The 16,852-nt window shown below is 49.6% G+C and overlaps 1 protein-coding gene across 1 annotated transcript in view; it reads right to left on the minus strand.

Annotated features, from left to right (window-relative positions):
• ESYT1 (extended synaptotagmin 1) overlaps positions 1-16,852 on the minus strand; it is a 1,383,482-nt gene that overhangs the window by 534,126 nt on the left and 832,504 nt on the right. Inside the window, exon 20 of the mRNA XM_069653762.1 lies at positions 10,787-10,835. Coding sequence (XP_069509863.1) covers positions 10,787-10,835 — 49 coding nt within the window. The remainder of the gene's footprint in view (positions 1-10,786; positions 10,836-16,852) is intronic.

Genomic DNA, 16,852 nt, shown 5'->3' on the forward strand with positions numbered 1-16,852 from the left:
GAGGGAGAAGCCCAGTTTGTGAAGGAAGTGGCAGACATAATCTAGCTGGGCATGGGCCTGTTTCGAAGATACAGCCCTGATCAGTCCAGGTAGGGGTAAACGTGGATCCCTTCCCTTCTTAGACTCGCCGCCACTACCGACATCAGCTTGGTGAAGACCCTCAGGGCGGAGGTCAGCCCAAATTGCAGAACTCAAAATTGATAATGAGAGTCGCCAATTGCGAACCTCAGGTATTTCCTGTGTTTGAGATGGATTGGCACATGGAAATAAGCATCCTGAAGGTCCAGAGATACCAGCCAGTCCTGGAGCTGGAGGGCCTGAAGGATCTGAGAGAGAGTTACCATCTTGAACTTGTCCTTCCTGAGGAACTTGTTCAATTCTCGTAAGTCCAGGATGGGTCTCAGTCCTTCGTCTTTCTTTGGTATGAGAAAGTAGGGGGAGTACCAGCCCTTGTTCCTGTCCGCTACAGGTACCGGTTCTATGGCACCTTTCTCTAGCAGGTCTATAATTTCCTGCAAGAGGAGCGGATCTGGAACTTTTAGAGAGCTGTTCCCCGGTGGTTGACTCTGAGGGATGTGTAGAAAGGGTAGGCAGTAACCCTGGGCAACTGTCTCCAATGCCAAAGCATCTGACGTTATAGCCTGCCATTCCGTCAGATGGTGAATTACCCTGCCCCCTACAGGTGTATTGTGTGGAAAGGCCTCAGAGTGGTTTCGGGGCGACTGATGCAGATGCCGAGGGTAAAGAGGCACCTGCTGCTGCTGCGGCCTTAGTACCTTTGATCTGTCCACCTCGGGTGGATCTCCTTTGGCCTCTTTGAGCCGGCTGTCCTCTGCCTTTCCCAAATGCGGAATAATAGCAAAAGGACTTTCCTCTCCCAGAGGTTCCTGAGGGGCGAAAAGAAGTTTGGCGGATAGCAGTTCCTAAAGATTTTGCTTCTGCTTCGCAGTCTGCAACTTTTCCAGACTGTCATCAGCCTTTTTTCCGAATAGTAAAGAGCCGTCAAAGGGCATATTCAAAAGTCTGGCCTGTACATCTGGAGCAAAGCCAGACTTTCGCAACCACGCATGCCTGCGGATTGTTGTACTTGCCGCCATGGCCCTGCTGATACTGTCAGCGGAATCGATGCCAGTTTGAAGTGATTCGCACATGGCATCTTTGCCATCTTTAATAATGTTTCCTCTCCTTCGTGTATGCAGTCAGCCGCTGATGAAGCACACTCCCACAGTGTGTGACTAAACCTGGCGAGCGTACAGGTGGCGTTGATGGACTTCAATGCCATACTACAAGCAGAGAAGACTTTCTTCGCCATAGAATCGTACCTCTTGTCATCTCTAGCCTGTGGGACAGTAGGGTAAGCGGTCCTACTGCTAGATGAAGTTGCCGCTTGAACCACCAGGCTCTCTGGAGTCTGGCGTTTTGATAAGTATTCCGGGTCAGCAGCCGCTACCCTATACTTGGCTGACAATCTTTTATTGACCGCAGGGATAACTTCAGGAGTTTCCCAATTAGATGTAATTTTCCTTTGTAAGGCTGCATGGAAGGGGACCACAGGATCCTCCTGTGGACCTTTGTCTAATATGTCTGTTAGGTCATCCTGTTGAAAAACAGGGGAAGGCGCAGACCAACCCATAAATTCAATAATTCTTGCCATAAGGGTTCTATAGGGTGTTTCGGCATGTTCCCCTGGGTCTGGCTTAACAAATTCCACTTCTGGGGAAGTGTCCAGCCCACTTGCCTCATGTAGTGACTCCTGTAGGTCCTTCAGCCTTCTTTCCTCAGAGGTGAAATCCTCTGAAATAGGCAGTGTGGTCCTCTGTTACCCACATGTTTCCTGGTCAAAATCTTCCCCTCTTCATAAATTGAAGATAGTCCAGGGTACTCTGACCTCTGAAATGGTGTAAAACCCATCTCTAAGGCAGAAGGAGCCAAACTCGCCATTATTGGGTGAGAAAATGTCGATGTTGTCGACGCCGATGTGACAGGCTTCGAAGGCGCCGAGAACGGCGTCGAAAAAACTGGAAGGGGTCTCGAAGAACGCGAGAGGATCGGGATCCTACTCGAGGACATCGATGACCGTCTCGGCGTCATGCCGGAGGCCCTTTGAATCACTGTTGGCTGTGGAGTAGCCTTGGTCTTCTCTTTCATCGGCGTCGAAGGAATCTTCGACGACGGCGTCGAAGATGGTGCCTTCTTACCCGATGGCTCGTGGCGCTCTCGGGTGGAATGTTTCGCCAGGTGCTGCGTCTCGCAGCGTTTTGATTTTTTGGGTTTTTCACCCGGGGTATCACCCTCAGCTGTCTTCGAGGGGGTCGAGGCCGCGTTCTCGAAGACGCTTAACATTTTCTTTCTGAATTCCTCCCACTCAGCTTGAGAGTTGTGTTTTGTGGGACAGGAGACCCTTTCTGGGGAAACAGAAGACGACGACGAAGGGGATCTTCGACGTCTCTTTTTTGAGTGTCTTGATCTCGACGAATGGTGGGAGCTACTTCGAGATCTAGAATGGGAATGTTTTCGACGGCGAGGAGACGAATGCCTCGACTCAGCCGAAGAAACCTTTGAGGAGGTTTTGACTGACTTACCTCTCTCGAGCTTCCCCTTGCGCTCCTTCAAGGCTTTCGTCGTCATGGACATGCAGTCCTCACACTCCGAACAATGGTGCTCGGTTCCCAAGCACCACAAGCAGATCCTGTGTGGATCCGTTATCGACATTTTTGTTACCGCAGTCTTGACATTTCTTGAAGCCGGATCGCGGCGTCGTCGGTTCCGATGAAGATGCCATCGGAACGAGTAGGTATTATTCAAGTAGATATAGAGTTATCCTGGCTGAACTGAGCAACTACGTTCCGAGGCCCCACGAAGCACAGAAAAACGGAACTGAGCAACGGACGCAGCGCATGGCTATTTATGGGCATGGTGACGTCGGCGCCGATACGGTGGCCATCGAGGGACATCGACTCGGCGGACGTCGACGCGCAGCGCCCTCTACAGAAAAAAATTCTGAGGCCAGCAAGCTGGAAACGTATTATCAAAGATAAGGAATATGTCGGAGGACACAATCCCTTTGAAAGATAAGACTACAAGCATACATGCGCCTTCTCTCAGAAGGGAGGAAGGGTAGGTCACATGTAAATCTAAGCAGATACAAGCATCAGAAATACGATTACGTTGAGTAATGTATCCCTTCTGAGGCTTGTGGAATCTGCTTAGATCACATGCTGTGCATAGATTAGCGAGCAGTGTTAGAAGAAGGAGGTGGGATGGTAGAAGGGTTATGAGCAAATAAATGTCTTAGAACTGCTTGTCCCACTTGAGTATCTGTCTTGGAATGGGTGTCAATGCAGTAGTGCTGAGTAAAAGTGTGAATAGAGCTCCAAGTAGCTGCTTTGCAAATGGTGTCAAGGGGTACATTTGCAATGAAAGCCAGAGTGGCCCCAATGCCTCTTGTAGAGTGGGCTCTTGGTGTGAAAGGCAGAGTTTTTTCAGAAAGAGAGTAACACAGCTGGATACAGTTAACAATCCACTTAGAGATGGCACCTTTAGAGACGCGATCTCCCTCTCTGCCTGTAGCTACGGAGACAAACAGCTGATCTGTTTTCCTTAGCGGTCTGGTTTTGTTTACATAGTAGAGGACCACCCTACGCACATCTAGGGTGTGTAGTTTCACCTCAGCCGAGCTTTGTGGGTCTTGGAAGAAAGCCGGAAGCTCGATGGACTGGTTTGCGTGAAATTTAGAAATAAACTTAGGTGAGAACCTAGGGTGTGTACGTAAAACCAGTTTATCTTTATGAACTGTAAAGAATGGATCCTGCAGTGACAGAGCTTGAATTTCACTGACCCTTCTTATAGATGTTATTGCTACTAAGAAGGCCGTCTTATAAGTCATGTGTTTGAGACTGCTTTTATGCATGGGTTCGAATGGGGGACCCATGAGTTTAGATAGCACCACGTTAAGGTCCCATCCTGGTGGTGGGTTTGAAATAGGAGGGTGAAGTCTCTTTACTCCTTCCATGAAAGCTTTAACCACTGGTATCTTCCACCACAACACCTTGTTATGGGAGGTGGTGTATGCTGACAGCGCTGCCAGGTGTACCTTGAGTGAGTTAAATACCAGTCCTGAATCCAGCAGGTAGAGCATGTATGTGAAAATTGTGGAAGGAGTGTAATCAACTGGGTTGACTTGCTTATTCTGGCACCAGATAACAAATCATTTCCATTTGTCAAAGTAGCAGTGCCTCGTGTTTGGCTTCCTAGATTCTTTTAGGATGTCCATATATCTCTGTGGTAATTTGAGATGTCCGAACTCTATGACCTCAGGAGCCATGCCGCCAGGTTCATTGAGTTGGGTTGAGGATGCACTGTTTGACCTTGGTGCTAGGACAGTAGGTTGTACCAGCCCGGGAGTTTGATGGGTTCACACACCGCTAGTCTGCGTAGGTGTGGGAACCACAGTTGTCTCGCCCAAATGGGAGCAACTAGGACGAGTGTCACTGATTCTCTGTTCATCTTGTTGACCACCTTCCAGATGAAAGGTGTTGGTGGAAAAGCGTATGCAAACATCCCTGACCAGTTCATCCACAGGGTGTTCCCCTGTGAGTCTGGCTGGGGGAACATGGATGCAAATCCTTGGCACTGTCTGTTTTCGCTTGTGGCAAATAGGTCTATAGTGCGGAAACCGCACTGAGAGAAGATATCTTCTACGATTTCTCTGTGTAGACACCATTCGTGTTCGACTGGCAGGGAATCTCTGCTCAAAGCATCCGCCAGAGAATTGAGATCCCCTGGAACATGTTGAGATGACAGGAAGATCTTCCGTCTGAGTGCCCATATCCACATTTTCTGGGCAAGCTTGGACAGATTTGGCGAACGAGTCCCTCCTTGCTTGTTTAGGTAAAACATGGCTGTAGTGCTGTCCGTCCGGATCTGCACTGACAGATTCAGCAAGTAGGGCTCGAACGCTGGAAGCGCTCTGAATACTGCCAGAAGCTCTAGCAGGTTGATGTGATTCTTGGCCACTGAGTGAGACCAGAGACGCTGAGCTGTGTGGTGGAGGTGGTGAGATCCCCACCCTGTCAGGCATGCATCGGTTGTGACTACCGCCTGTATCTCGGGATTGTAAAAGGGTTTCCCCTTGGACAAATTTTCTCTTTTCCACCAGTGAAGGCTTTGTACCAGTGTTGGCGAAACAACCACTAGATCGTCCCAATGACCATTTGCCTGAGACCACTGTTTCGCCAACCATTCCTGCATGGGGTGCATGCGCAGGCGCGCGTGAGGGACCATGTAAATACATGACGCCATCATGCCCAACAAACGCATTGCTTTGCGTACCTTTATCTGGCGACCGGCCTGATATTGCGGAATTTGCAGCAGTATATTCTGATTTCTTTCCTCTGATGGAAAGGTCAACCCCTCTTGCGTGTCTAGGATAGCTCCTACGAACTGTTTGGAGGTGCTTGGCACCAGACTTGACTTCTTCTCGTTTATTGAGAAACCTAATTCGAAGAGGAGGACGATCGTCCTTTGAATGTTTGTTCTGGAAATTACTGGGGTCTGCCCCGTGATGAGCCAGTCGTCCAGGAAAGGGTACACCGGGATTGCCTCCCTGAGTAGGTGTGCTGCCGCCACCGCCAGTACCTTGGTGAATACCCTTGGAGCCAAGGCTATCCCGAAAGGCAGTACCTTGAACTGGTAGTGCCGACTGTCCACATTGAAGCGCAAGTACTTTCTGTGTGCTGGGAACATGGAAGTATGAAAATAGGCATCTTTCATGTCCAATGTTGCCATGTAATCCCCCTTTTTTAGGAGGGGATTACCTCTTGGAGAGTAGTCATGCGACATTTTTGGGGCTTGACATACTTGTTTGCAGGCCGTAACTCCAATACTGGGCGCATTGTCAAATCTTTTTTTGGCACGAGGAAGTAAGTTGAATAAATACCCTTGTTTACCTGGTGTCCCGGGACGAGTTCTATTGCATCCTTTGCTAGAAGATTGACGATCTCCTCGAGGAGGATCTTTTGGTTGTCCAAAGAATGTATTTATTGTCGTGGAGGGTGGTTTCGGGGACGCTCTAACAGTTCTATGCAGTATCCTGCGGACACTGTGGCCAGCACCCATCTGTCTGATGTGATCCCTTCCCAAGCTTGGGTGAAGTTGGAAATGCGTCCCCCTACTGGGGATGCGTAAGAAGGGACCCAGACCGGAGCGTCACTGTTTTGGTGGAGGCGTGCCGCCGCCTCTACTAGGGCTGCCTCTACCTTTACCACGCCTCTCTTATTACCCCTGCCATAACCCTGGGTAGACTGCTGACTGTTGTTGTTCCATTGTGTACCCTGCCCCTGGGAATAGTTAGACCCTCTCTGGGAATTTTGTCCGCGTGGGAGATGAAAATTGCCATTCCCTGTCTGGTTTGGGGGTTTATTGGTTAGTTGGCCTAGGGATTTGAGTGTCTCATACTGGTCGTTGGCATTTTTCAGCGCGTCCTCGACCGCCTTTCCAAACAATAGATCCAGCTCCACCGGGTTATCTATCAATGATGCTTGGGTTTCAGCTTTGAACCCAGACTGTCGCAACCAAGCATGCCTTTTGATAACAGTACCTTCTGCTATCAATCTGCCGGCGTTATCCGCGGCATCAAAGGGTGCTTTTAATATGCAACCAGACACAGCTCTTCCTTCTGCCGAAACTCGTGCCAATTGGCTTTTTAAGGGTTCTGGGGCGGAATCTATGAGTGCCGCGACTTCTTCCCACTGGTGGCAGTTGTAACCCGCCAGCAGGGTGGTGGAGTTGGCAATCCTTGCCTGGTAGGCGGAAGTGGAGGCTACTTTCCTGCCCAAGCCATCCATGGGTAGAATGAGTCAGTCATCGAGGTAAGGGAACACATGAATTCCTTATAGTCGTAGATGGGCCGCCACCGGCGCCAGGCATTTCATGAAGACTCTGGGCGCTGACTTCTCTCTGAAGTGGAGAGCCTTGAACTGGAAGTGCTTCCCTTGCACAACGAAGCGCAGGAACTTGCAATGCTTTATGTGAATGGGGACGTGGAAGTATGAATCCTCTAGTTCCAACAACGACAGAAAGTCTCCCTCCTCCAGTTGGCCGAGCACATGTTGCAATGTGACCATCCTGAATTTCTGGGACTTGATATACTTGTTGAGTCGTCGTAGGTCGAGAATGGGTCTCCAGCTCCCAGTCTTCTTTCTTACCAGAAAGTATCTTGAGTAAACTGTGGAGCCCCGGAGTCGCGTCGGAACCAGCTCTATCGCCCATTTTCTTAACATGGCCCGGACCTCCAGCAGCAGCTGAGGGATGTGTTGTTCCTGCCGGGCCACCGGTGGTATTCGCGGACACTTTCGTTGAAACTCTAGAGTGTGTCTGTGGACGAGAACATCCAGCACCCATCAATCGGTGGAGATGTTTTCCCACACGCTGACGAAGTTCGGCAGCCGCCCCCCCCACCGGGGTGCATGGGCGGGGGCCCGACGTCCCAGCGGGATCAGTCCAGCTTCGTGGCCGGCGTGCCACCAAGGGTGCCTTGACGATGGCCACCTATGAATGCCTTGGAGTGACCCCTGTAGGCTTCCTGGGTCGTGGAGCTGGAGGGCTGACAATAGGAGGATGATCCACCGCAGAAACCCCTCAATGACCTCCCCGACTTTCCTCCTGAGAAACGAAAGGACGGACGGTGCTGCAGCAACATGCCTAAGGCATGCAGCATCTGTGTCCGTCTTGATGGCTTAAAGGGACTTGTCCACTGCCTTGCCGAACAGGTTGTCGGTGTCGAATCATATTTCTAGGACCCTTGTCTGGACCTCTTGCCTGAAGTTTGTGGCCTTCAGCCAGCCATGAAGACGGAGGCAAACACTGCTCCCCATCTGGCGGAACCCTGTGTCTGCAATGTCCAGGGCCATGATGATGGCGTGGTCTGACGCCACCTCACCGTCCTGAAGTATTTCCAATGCCTCAACCCACTTGTCCTTGGGGAGGAAGTCCAAGTCATACCTGGCCAGGATTGTAAGAGCGGTGGCTGCCTTGAGTCATCGCCACCGAGTAAATGACTTTCCGTCCCACAGCGTCCAACCTCTTCCCCTCGTTGTCTGGGGGTCCCGACGTCCGATGACGGTTGTGACCTCAAACACTTAGGTGCGGACTCCGGGACCCGGTACTTCTTTTCTAGCCAGTCTCTCTTAGCCGGGGCCGAGGAGGGATTCTTCAGGAGCGTCAGTCCCTCATCCCAGACATCGTCCAGGAGTGAAATTGATAGAATGGTCTTCCTCTTCGCCTCCTGGTGTTGTTATAGGATACCCTGCTTTTTCTTCTCCTCTGGGCTGAGTTGAAAAAGTTCTGACGCGCGGGCAATCATAGAATGGAAAGATCCCACTTCGTCTGGCGGAGACGCTCTTGACTGTGGATAGAGTCCACCGTTGTCATGGGTGTCTGTCGACGCTGTGTCCGCCCCTGTCCCCCTGGGGGGTGAAGGCTGCGTTGGCTGTAGAGGAGGTTTAGGGTGCCTCCTCCTCTTCTTCATCAGAGGTGGTCCCGGTGACAACAGGGTCTTTGTCAGTGGAGTTGCTGGTGGTGCGGTCGACATCCTCTTCTGAATCTCTGACACGAGAATGTCCTGCGACAGATCTCTGGGGGATTCCTGGGGTACAGGAACGTTGGGCCCAGCACCTGTGTCATCGCCCCCTGATACATCGTCGCCCCTTGCTCTGTCGTCGTCGCCGCCACCTATGGCGGGCGACTCACCGACGTTCTCCTCATCATCGTTACCCATGTCTTCCGGGATGCTGTGGACGGAAGTAACGTCCTCCTCATCGGACGAGGAAATGTCCGTGCCCTGCAGCTCTTCAACTCCCCCCTTTCTTCCTGAGGGGTCGGCTGTGGGGTGAGGTCCGGCATCCTGAGTCTTCTCCGCTGGTCTGGCCGAAGCCTCCCTTCTGGGAGGAATGGCCACTCTGGCCGCCACCGGGGCCTGAGCCGAAAGGACGGCCACCAGCATCTCAGTCGAAGAGGACATCCTTGTCTGGGCCACCTGGGCCTTCACCGGCTTCTCCTGTAGCTTCCCTGGGGTAGCCGACTTTCTCGACGAAGAACTGGAGCGATGGCTGGAGATCGTGGCGGATGGGGACGATGAGCATGCCCTGACTGTCGCGGGACTCGCTTGCACGGCGACCCCGATGGAAACGGACTTGCGGGGCTTGGCCTTGTCTTGGGCCCCCACATGAGGAGCACCCTCAAAGGACTTAGAAGCCTGCTCAGGTTGGCTGGATCCTGATGAGGCCTGTCCCTGTGGTCCAACGGGCTAAAGACCTTGGCCTTGAGCCACGTCGCCAGACGGGCGTGCCTGTCCTTGATCGTGCGCTTGGAGAAGCCACGGCAAATCTGACAATCTTCCTCATTCCTCCTTGTGCGTCGGGTGTAGAGAGTACAGGCACTGGGAATGCTTGTCGTCCATGAAAACATTCTACAATCCGCAACTGGTGCAAAGCTTGAAGAGGGAAGCCACATCCTTCTTCTCCTCCGACATGTCCGGCGCGGTGGAGGCCTGATGGTCTTCTAGAAGCCTCCAGAAGAAACATTCGACGATTGAAGCCCTTGAGGGGCGATGAAAAACCAAAAAAACAGGTCCTGTTTAATCGGATGAATAAGCGATGGAGCACAGGGGCTCGAATGAACAAAACAGAGTTTTCCTACCGAAAAAGCAGTGGTCGAAGTGGGCGGGAGCGGTGCTCCTCTACTTCTTTTAATTAAGTTTTACCGTTCCTATACTTTAATTTTTAAAATAAACTGTTCCGGAATGGTTTTGTTTTAAAACAAAAGTGTAGGAAGAGGTTGGAACTTGCTCTTTCAGTGCACTGCACTGCACGTATCCTTAAAGAGCAGGCACATGTGTTTTGGAGTTTTTATTGTGCATGGGGGGGGGGTGCGGCGATGGGGTCTGTGGGGAGCGGTGCAGGCCAGTAGGCAACATAGTTCCACTACTTCTTTTCATACACTTCGTCCACTGCAAAAAAGAGCAGAAAGCTCAAAGAGCAAACGTGAGGACTCCCAACACTTGAACGTGCAGTAAAAATCTGAAGATGGCTGCCAGAGGAGGGGCTTATGTAGAGGGCAGTCATTGGCTGGGGGCAGTATGACCCAGAGTTCAGTGATTGGTTTTTAGTAGAAAGACAGTTTATAAACGAAAGTGAAACTGTTTTTTCTTTTACAGAGCATTCCCGGCCTGACGTCGGGGAATATTCATGAGCATGTGAATCCATGCTGCAGAAACAAGCCTTACAATCAACATGTACTTTAGTAAAGTAATACTGAACTTTAGGTCCATGGTTGTTGGCACCGTCGGCATCATGCCACCCATCATGCTGCTCATAAATCTCCATGTTGTTCTCACGTACGTTATACATTTCAAAATGACTTTTTCAGAAGAACAATACATTGTGTTGTGTAGTCTTTATAAGAAAACATTTTTAAAATGAGAACTAATGAAAGAATTTAGTGCATTTTTCTTTTCACTATTCTTATGGAGCCTTTCCGAAAAGCGTAAAGCTACCTTGAGGTATTTCTAACAAATAGTACCTACAAGAAAATATGTTCAGTGGACATCTTCAGGGACAGTACCCTGGATATGCATCTTGTGCTGTGGTTCATCACAAAGGGAGTGTTAAACCAAACTATGCCTGGAGCCCAGAAAAGATAGAATAGGGAAAATACATTGAAAAAAACAAAACAAAACTTTCAAAACATAGATGAAAAGGGATGACAGAAGGAGTACATAATATCTTACTTCATCCATGAATTTAGCCTTCAGGATCTTTGCCAGGCTGACCTTAAACCTGCAAGATTGGGGAGAGAAAGAATAAAAAACATGTTACAACCAAGGTATTTTCAAACAAAGACCTGCAGAAATCCTGCAATAAAGTACCATATCTATGCCAGACGCAACAGGTAGCTATAAACCTGGCTCCCATTTGTAGGAAGGTTAGCCAATGACAAGTGACACAAAGGATGTGTGGAGTTATTCAGTATTAAGTAAGGAGTTGAATGAAAAACCTATGCTTTTTCAGGTCTCTCAGCCGTGGCTTTCTCAGCATACACTTGTTCGTGTCTCTCATAGACCCTGGTTCTCTCCGCACTCACTTGTGCAGGTCTCTCATTGACCTTGGGTTTCTCAGCATTCACTTGCCTAGGTCTCCCCTAGATGTTTAGTTTCTTAGCATTCAGGTCTTAGACCTCTAGCAGACAACACTCTTGTATCTGGCCTGGATGGCAATTAGCTTCTCCATCAAAATAACCCCTGTGTACCAAGCAGTGGTCTCCCTACCTCGGCAAAAAGCATAAAGCAAAACATCCTTCTACAAAAGGCCTGTTGCTACCTTGGCTGGGCTCAGCCAGACTCTTTAATAGTGCCTTAAGTGTTGGGTATTTGTATCAGTCCTTGCGATTGGCTGAGGCCACTAGGGTTTTGTGTCAAGGGTTTAGGTTGGGCAGATGGTTTGTTTTCTTTTGCTGATGTTTATATTTTTTTACACCAAGCTTCTCTGCGTTGGATAATTGCAGTATTTGTCTCAACTGGTGGTTCCGCTGTGTTATCGGCACTGCATGATGACTGCCCCATCTTGGATTCTCACCCCTAGAGCAGCTCTTCAGTTTGTGGCATTCCATGTTTTTCCAGGATCGGAAAGCAGACTGCCGTGGAGTCTGCCTGACTGTGCGTTTCATGGTCATGTTGTTTCCAAGCTGGTAAGTTAAGGGACAGTTCTTGTGAGAAGCTACGAACAGGTTTGTGAACGGACATAGAGCAATTCTTGGCATTCCTTTGTTTCATCATTCTAACTATTTGGGCACGGTTTAAAGTGATCTGCAAGTTGCACTGCCATTTGAGAATTGGTTCTTCAACCTCCCTGGTGGAGTAGTACAATGCATTGGTGGGGTGGCAAGCCACACCATCTGCCCTTAGGAAGGCCAATCGGGAAGTGGCCAGACCAGTAATTCAGGTACTTCCCCCCATGGAATGGGGAACTACCAGCATTCCCAATGCCTGTAATATCCCGCTAATACTGTGATATTAGGTGGTAGGAATGCTAATTCCGTTTTGGTGACATCCCGACGGAATTACCGGCGGGATACCACCAAAACCACAATGACACCCATAGTCTCCTGCTTTGCAGCTCAAAGAAAATTCCTAGCAAGGGGCGGTGTGAGGTCTTGCATTGATGGTGTTTGAGGAGTTGTCCACGTCACCGGATGCTACGTCAATGTGGGTACAAATAGTGTGTTTGGGGACCCGTGACCTCAGTTGTCATTTTTTCCCCTTGCATAGACTTGTTAGGGATTAGAGACAAAAAGTAGTCGCTTAGGCATTAAAGAAGAGTTATCGTAGAATTATATTAGAGAGCTGAGAAAGAACATTACCATCTTAAATAGACTCCCATAACAGTAAGACCTTATGGAGGATGGAAGGAGCATACTCCATGGCGATTATGTCACCACCTGTTGAAGGACAGCCCTGCCAAAACGAGACTCATTTGAGGATACTGTGTCTAGGCAATGGTGTTTTGCAAACGCGTGTATGGAGGACCATGTTGCGGCCTGACAGATATCCTTTACAGGTACTCCTCTTTGAAGAGCAGAGGTAGCTGCCACATTCTTAGGAGTGTGCCCTGAAGCCTTCAGGATTTCCTGACCCGCTCTGGTGTAGCATTCAAAAACACAAAGCACTATCCATCTTGAAATGGTTTGCTTTGTTATTCCTTTGCCAGTTTTCGGGCAAGTATATCCAATGAACAGCTGATTTTCCAGCCTGAACTGGTTCGTCCGGGAGATGTAAAAAGTCAGAGCCCTCTTGGGGTTGGGCCTATGCAGCATTTTTTTCTCCTTGGATGGAGAAAGCAGGAAAACAAATTGTCTGCGACAGGTGAAACTCTGATATGATCTTCGGAAGGAACGATGGACGCAAAAGAGTCACCTTGTCCTTGGTAAAGATTGTAAAAGGTGGCTTACAGGAAAGGGTCTGCCATTCGCTCACTCTCCGGGCCAAGGAAATAGCAACCAAAAAGGCTGTCTTCCATGATAGCAGCCTCAGAGGACACAAATGTAATGGCTCAAATGGAGAAGCCACATGAAATGTTAACACTAAACTTCAGTCCCAGGCCAGCACCACAGAGGTGGTCGGAGAGAAGGTGTTTATCAGGACTTTATAAAAATATAACCACCAACGGGATCATAGAGTACAACCATTGTTCTGGCGTGTGCTTAAATATACATACCGCTGTTAAATAGTCCTTGGCAATGGCGACCTGAAGGTCCTGTATTGCCAAATGAAGAAAAAAAGACAACACCCTGGTGGTGTCACATAAAAAGGGATCGACATCCTGTGCTCTGCACCAGCTGCAAATTCTTTCCAACGCCAGTGGTATACAGCTTTAGTTGCTGTCCTTCTGGCCGAAAGTAACACCTCCATTATGTCTTCCAGAAGGTGCCAATGCCTGCAACGTAGCCTTTTAGAAGCCAGGCATACAGGTTGAGCATGTGTACACTCGGTTAAAGAACCAGCCCCTTCTCCTGAGAGGGAAGGTTGGGCCTCAGGGAAGATAATAGGGAGGACAGATGACCATATACAGAAGGCCTGGGTACCATGTTCTCCTGGCCCAGTCGAGGGCAATCAGGATCATGGTTGCTCTGTACCTCTTCAACCTCCTGATCACTTGAGGAATAATGGGAATCAGTGCCAAAGCATGTAAGAGTTTGAAGTTCCAGTCCACCACCAATGTGTCTCCCAGTGCCTTGGGGAAATTCCCCAGAGCAGAAAAGTGTGCACTTCCTTTTGACACTGAATGCAAACAGATCCACCTGAGGGGTTCCCCAGAGGGCAAACATCTCTAGCAGGACTTCCTGGCACAGCTCCCACTCATTGGAAACCACGCCCTGCCTGCTCAGGGCGTCTGCCGTCAAATTCTCCTTCCAGGCAAGAGCAAATAGCCAACCGCCAGATCTTGTTCTGTAACGCCCAGAACCAGAACTGCATCGCCTCTCTGCACATAGGGAGTGACCCTATGCCACCTCCATCCTTTTATTTATTGCCTGGCCACTGTGTTGTCTGTCATGATCAGGACAGTGTTCCATGTATGGAGGGCAAAAAGGCCATCAGCACCAGTCTGATCGCCCTCAGGTCCAACAGGTTTATGTGAAGTTTTGTGTCCAGCAGGGACCACAACCAGCTCACTGTCAGCTTGTTCAGGTGAGTGCCACAGCCTTTCAGAGATGTGTCCGTTCCTACGGCCGCCTCTAGCCACAGTTGGCAAAAAACATTCTCAAGCCATCACATTTTCTTTGCAAGTCTACCACGAGATACTGAGCGACTCGGCTCGGGACTTGATACAAGTCCGTTATACAGCCAGAAAACTGCGACCATTGAGATCTGAGGGCCCATTGGAGTGATCTCATTCTCAATCGGGCCTTTGGTACCAGGAAGATATAGGATGCCATGAGGCCGAGCAACCGTAGAAAGTCTAGGGCTGGTAGGTATTGGGCGTTCTGGAATTTGGTGACCATCTGCAGGATGTGTAGAGCCCTCTCCTTGTGGGCAAATCATTTACCCAAGGCAGAATTCAGGTCTGTGCTGATGAATTGGAGCATTGGTGAAGGTGTCAGCAGACACTTCTTTAAATTGAGGAAGAAGCCCAGCTTGTGAAGGTGGTGGCAGGTGCAGTTGAGATGATCCAGGGTTTGATCCGGAGACCATGCCCTGATTAACCAATCATCCAGGTAGGGAAAGACGTGAATCCCTCGTTCCTGAGACTGGATGCCACTACCTCCAACAGCTTGATGAAGACCCTTGGGGCAGAGGTTAGCCTGAAAAGCAGAACTCGAAACTGGTAGTAGGTGTTGCCTATGACAATCCTCAGTTACTTCCGGTGCTTTGGATGGATCGGCACAAGGAAGTAAGCACCCTGTAGGTCGAGTGACACCAACCAATCCTGAATTACTAGGGCCTGGAGGATCTGCGAGAGAATTACCATCTTGAACTTGTCCTTCTTGAGGAATTTGTTCAAGCACCTCAGGTCCAAGATGGGTTGTTGACCTCCGTCCTTCTTTGGGACCAACAAATAGTGGGAGTATCACCCCCTGTTCCTTTATTGTACAGTACCAACTCTATGGCGCCCTTCTCGAGAGGAGAGGAAGCCTCTTTCAGGAGCAGTGGGTCTGGAACAGATGGTGGTTTGGCCAGAGCGCGGCCATCTGGAGAGCGCTTTAAAAAGGGGAGGCAGTAACCCTGAGAGATTACCTGAAGCGGTCATGTGTCCGAAGCAGTGGTGCTCCATTGTTACAAATGGCGTGACAGACTCTCCCCCTACCGGTGTAGCATGGCAGAAGTCTTTAAAGAGGTTTCACGGGAGGGGCCACACTGGAAGGGACAGATGCGGAAGTGGTCTCTGCTTTAACTCCTCTACCTCAGGAAGGTTGAGAGAAGCGTCTCTTTGGGTTGAGCAGGCTGTCTTATCCTTACATGATAGTCAGCTGTGTTGAGTCCTGAATGAAGGGATTGGCACATAGCTTCTTTTCCATCTTCCACGATGTTAAGAAAGCCTTTCCTCATTTCCCCTCCAGGGATGTGCTCTACTGCCTCAGCTATGACAGACCATAAGGTGTGTGCCTGTGCCTATTTGAACAGTGCATACAAAGCAATAACAGCTTTTAGTGCCATACTGCCAGAGTGTGACAAATCAACTTTCGGGGCACCAGTGGTCCAGGGGTGAATATTGGTTGCTAAACCATCCATCAGCCCCACACCTCTAGTATACAAGAAGAGATCCGAACAGATTGAAATAACAAGCAAATTATAAACCTCCTTGTCCAATTTTTGTAACGTGGACGGAACGGCAGGCTTATCTTCGAAAGGTTGTGGATACAATTATTACCCAATGATAAAAGGGACTGTCCAGTCAAGGTTCTAACAAATATATCAATTTTATTTATATCACAACAGACAGTTCTAGCAATAATACAAATACAACACACCATGCAAAGAAATGCAGGGGACAGACAGTTTCAAAGAAGGAAAAGGGATGTACTCTGGATACTGACAGGAGGGTAGTCGGTATGGTTAATAATCACAACAGTTTAAGGTTACTTGGCTTAAGTACCAAGGGAGCAGTTGGTATTAAAATGTCTGTAGGGGCCTTCTGGGGGGACTGAACCACAATGTACCTTGTGTTGTAGGTGTTCTTGGCGCTCAACAGGGTGAAGTCGGCTTCAGGGCGCTTTTCAGGCTTCTGGGACAGAGTTCAAGGCGGGAGTCAACTGCAGGTACAAGGCAGCAAGACGGTTCGGCGAGCAAAGCTTGACGAACAGCTGCAGGCTGGCATACACAGCGGCACGGGTCAAGCTAGACTAATGACTGCAGGCTGGCATACACAGCAGCACGGGTCAGGAATCATTGCCCCAGTGCTGATCGGCTGTTCTGAAGCACTGGTCGAGACATCTCAGATGTCTTTAAGCGGCTGTGGCTTGACAGCAGTTAGCGCTGCAGTCAGTTGCAGCTAGAGGAACTTGACTGGCTCAAAAATATCCTTTATATCAGACATCGGTAGATGCTCATCGAAGCACTTCTCCCAGTTTCTTTAATGGGCTTGTGTCGTCCTTTAAGGCAGACGTCCCAAAGCTGAGGAGTGTGTTGCAGGCAGCTGCCTTGATACCTTCTGGCACTCCCTATCCAGGAAGCATGCTGCAAAGCCTACCAGGGAACACTGTGTGCTGGTTGGGTACCAGTTCTGGAGTGGCTAAAGGGTCCTCTGAGTCCAAGATCTCCCTCTGTTCCTTCTGAGGTGTTTAGGGGAGGGATCTTGCTTCT

This window comes from Ambystoma mexicanum, chromosome 3q (assembly GCF_040938575.1).
Source record: "Ambystoma mexicanum isolate Mex_15411 chromosome 3q, UKY_AmexF1_1, whole genome shotgun sequence".
Taxonomy (NCBI): Eukaryota; Metazoa; Chordata; class Amphibia; order Caudata; family Ambystomatidae; genus Ambystoma; species Ambystoma mexicanum.